General features: G+C 31.5%; 1 protein-coding gene across 1 annotated transcript; it reads left to right on the top strand.

Moving 5' to 3' along the window:
- LOC128163166 (uncharacterized) lies at positions 1-1290 on the top strand. The gene is made up of 2 exons (XM_052826698.1): positions 1-13; positions 905-1290. Exons 1-2 carry the CDS (start codon positions 1-3, stop codon positions 1288-1290), a joined length of 399 nt encoding a protein of 132 aa, XP_052682658.1.
- Positions 1291-4099: the final 2809 nt, after the last annotated feature.

The raw sequence follows: 4099 nt of genomic DNA, 5'->3' as shown, positions 1-4099 counted from the left end.
ATGTTTAACGTCGGTAAAAGTTGGCTTGCTTAACTTAATAAAAATATTAAGACTTGTATTTTTAAAGGTATTTGGGACAGTTTCTCAAACCCCAGTTCAGAAAATCAGTACAATATAAGATGTCTTAACATAACGTCAATATGTTAAGACAAAGTTATTACTGGCTAAAGCAAGATAAAAAGACCTTAAAGTTACATCAAAATAAGATAAAGTAGACATTCATTTTTTTCGCCAGTTCATAAACAGATTTGTTCATCTTAATCAACTCTCTCTCTCTTTCTCTCTCTCTCTCTCTCAATTTAAGCCGCGGATTTATTGAAATCTTTTCATGGACGAAGTGTACAATCATGGTACAATGGTATCTTAACAGCAGAAACATTTGTATTTAAGCTGACATAGTGTGGTTTGGCAACAAAGACAATAGATGAAGATCGTTATCCATTGCTATGGTAACAAAACCTCACAGAATTCTGATATAATTAGGGTTATTTTTTTTTTTTATTTTAAACCAAATCTATTGTAACAAAGTGTGTTTGTCATACTCCAGATTAGAATAGCAAAATTTAATGCATCTAGATACATCTAAATACCTTTGTTAAAAACTAGACAGTAGAAATAAATATTTCATACATACATATACGTGTACACAATATAATTAGTCCCATATTAAGATTGGAGGAAAATGCCGATTTTAGTGTTTTTACAATCTGCTTTAAAGTGTGGAGAACGTCAAATTTCCTACATATTCGATATGCATACAAAGTTGGGGCATATCTCAAATGTAACGAAAAAGGATAAAGCAAATTTTAGAAAATACCGTATTTCGCAGCAAATTCCACCAGATATATAGAGGATATCTATATTGTGTGATTTTATATTTATTTGATTCAACGATTTGATTCAGTTGCTACAATCATCACCATTTTCACCCTTCGAATTTACCTAAAAGACGAAGACGACCCTATCCCAACACCCGTTACCCTTATCGTTGCCTGTCTTAACTGTTTGGTTTGCACTGTTGAAGATGATGATGACGACGATGAAGACGAAACGCCGTTGCTAGATTCCGATGGTCTAACAATGGAAACCATGGGGAAAGGATCGGCGAGATTACACCAGTCTCCGATAGAAGATAACACAAGCTGGACCAGTGTTGTACCCGACAATAAATACGAGGTGGACTGGAAGCTAGTGGCGAGCTCTTTAGACGCCTTTTCATTCGTGGCTGTACTTGGCGGGAGCATCGCCATAGCTGTCGTGTTTCTTATTCCTCTTGTGGCTCAAATGTAATAGGACGGATATTGATATTAGTGGCCTACAGATATGTACATTAACTCTGGGTTTGTTTCTATGCTTATTCTGGTATACTGTGGAATCATTAAATTTCGTGGAGGCAAATTTTCGTGGATGGCTTAACATCTATAGGCTCGAGGAGATGTAATTTCGTGTATTCTCTTTTACCTAAAAAAAGGAATTATGACTTTAAATCCCTAATTTATTAATTCGTGGATGGTAGGTACCCACAAAATCCTCGATAATTGAGCCACCACGAAATCTAGATTTTCCACGACACATGCATGCACCCAGTCTTCTATAATTTGATTAATAACGACAAATAAATGTGGACTTTTTGTTACAATCTATGGTAAATCAAAATTACGTACATGTCTTGTTTGAAAAAGTAAAAAAAAATCGTGAAGCAGTAATTTCTGAATTGTTCGTGACATTGATAATTATTTCTTCAAATTAAAGTGAAATGAATTACATTCTATATATCTATTATATTTCATAAGAACAGAAATATTGTGGAATTGATATTGCTTTCTCTTTACTGGTATTCCAGTCCTATGCCAAAGTTCTTAATGTGTTGCATTATTTCTATTGAAAAAAGTTAACATAATTTGATATATCAAACTATCTCAAATGTTAAATCGGAAAGTGTTTGTCGAATTAATTGTAAAGTTATGTAAATTGTGAGGTGGTTTTTTTTGGGCACCCAGGAAGATATCTTAAAACTTATTTGAATATCATCACAGGATAATGCCCCCACGTGCACATTTCTGAAAAAACACACCTTTTGTTAAGATTTGTACTTTTTTAAAACTACATTCTGAATCTCGACAGTCAAAATACAAAATTCTAAATATAAATTATTTCAGCATTAATTAAGGAAAGTCTGCCCCCCCCCCAGCTCTAAGATTTAGAACCTTTAGATAATCTGTAGTTTAGAAGTTTGTATAATGATGACCAACCTAAAATGAAAATAAAAGTAGATCGTAAAATGCATCACCCAGGAACTCCTGGTTTTGAGATAATGCATGTATGTATTCAAAAATGTTTTATCAAGAATATTGGGAAACATTTCAAGATTTTTATGGCTTGATTGAAGACGTCTAAAGTACGTTTTGATTAATGATTAAACAGTTTTTGTTCAGATTTGTAATTAAAAGAGCCTCCACGAAGATTTTCAATTGCTCCATGTTAAAGGGTGATACATACGGCACGATGCGTTTAAATCGTTCGTGTCAGATACCTAGTGTGAGATAGCAGATAAGAACAGTCTGATTGGCACGTCGTCTACGATTTTGATCATCATTTAAATTAATGACAAAACGGTCTATCTCTATATCCGAACGTGTTCATCCGTTAACTTTAGGTGTCTTTATACTGGATCACATAGAACATGTAATGTCCACAACTCAGAATAAGAATTCAAGAGGCTGAATAGTCAACAAATTGACAGACAGCCAGATCCGCATTAAACTTTTAAACATAAAATATTTGGCCATAAACTATCTTTAGAAAAAATCCCATTATTTTTAGCTTTAAAATTTGAACATTTTCTTTATTTCTTTTTGAAAACTCTTCTTTTAAAGGAGATAAACATAACCTAAAAATGACTTCTACCATCCATCCCTCTTAAAAAGGTGTCTTCAGCCAGGCAACAGATTTGGCTTAAAAAAAATGCATTAATGTGAAAACATACATTGAAATCTTGAAAATAGCCATGATTATTTATTAGCTGGTTTGAAAAAAAGTCAAGTAAGCCTTGTTTAAAAAGGAAAAAAAACTTGAAAAAAGCTTGTTTCAAAAATTAGGCATTCGCTTTAATACAATTGGGAAGAAGTATTTAGACCGAAAGTGATCGGTTTTTTGGTAAGTAAAGGAATCTTTAGTTAGCTTGTTTCAGTCTTTTTAAAAAATATATTTATAACAAACATTTTTATGACATTCAGAGTTTAATTCATATGTTAAATACACTTAGATGAACAAAAGTTAAGTAATGATTGATTAAAGTGGAATACAAAGATTTTTTTACCCTTAAAAACCCGAGTAAAGTTTTAACAAATTATATTGACTGACCTAACGCTCATGAGTTGAATAAAAGAACAAAAATATGGTCTAATATACCCTAGTTAGTGATGTAATCTAAAAAATTGTGTTTTGAATTAAAATTGATAAAAATTTCTTTGACCGTTGACAGCAATGTCAATATAGAGAAATGACGTATTGTTACAGCAACAAGCTTTTATAAATTGCCTACCCAATCCAAATTTTATTCAGATTTGTTTTTACCCTTAAAACCCGAGTAAAGTTTTAACAAATTATATTGACTGACCTAACGCTCATGAGTTGAATAAAAGAGCAAAAATATGGTCTAATATACCCTAGTTAGTGATGTAATCTAAAAAATTGTGTTTTGAATTAAAATTGAAAAAAATTTCTTTGACCGTTGACAACAATGTCAATATAGAGAAATGACGTATTGTTACAGCAACAAGCTTTTATAAATTACCTACCCAATCCAAATTTTATTCAGTAAAGGAACATATTCAAATGCAAGCGAATTGATATATTTATTGTTTTTTTTTAATGTATTTTATTGCATAATCATACACATATTGTTCGAACACAAGTTCCAACAACTTTTGAGATTCTAACTATGTATAACAATTTAAAGCGATCTGTGTATTTGTTCAGAAATCAAAGTACATAGAAGGGCATGTCATTGAAATAGATAAATTATTAAACAGACGTACAAATGAAAAATAAAAAATATGTCTGATGTATCTATTTTTTTTATAATTTCATCAAGGCA

This window comes from Crassostrea angulata, chromosome 9 (genome assembly GCF_025612915.1).
Source record: "Crassostrea angulata isolate pt1a10 chromosome 9, ASM2561291v2, whole genome shotgun sequence".
Taxonomy (NCBI): domain Eukaryota; kingdom Metazoa; phylum Mollusca; class Bivalvia; order Ostreida; family Ostreidae; genus Magallana; species Magallana angulata.
Note: the sequence above shows the minus strand (reverse complement) of the source record. Positions and strands in the feature narration are given on the sequence as shown.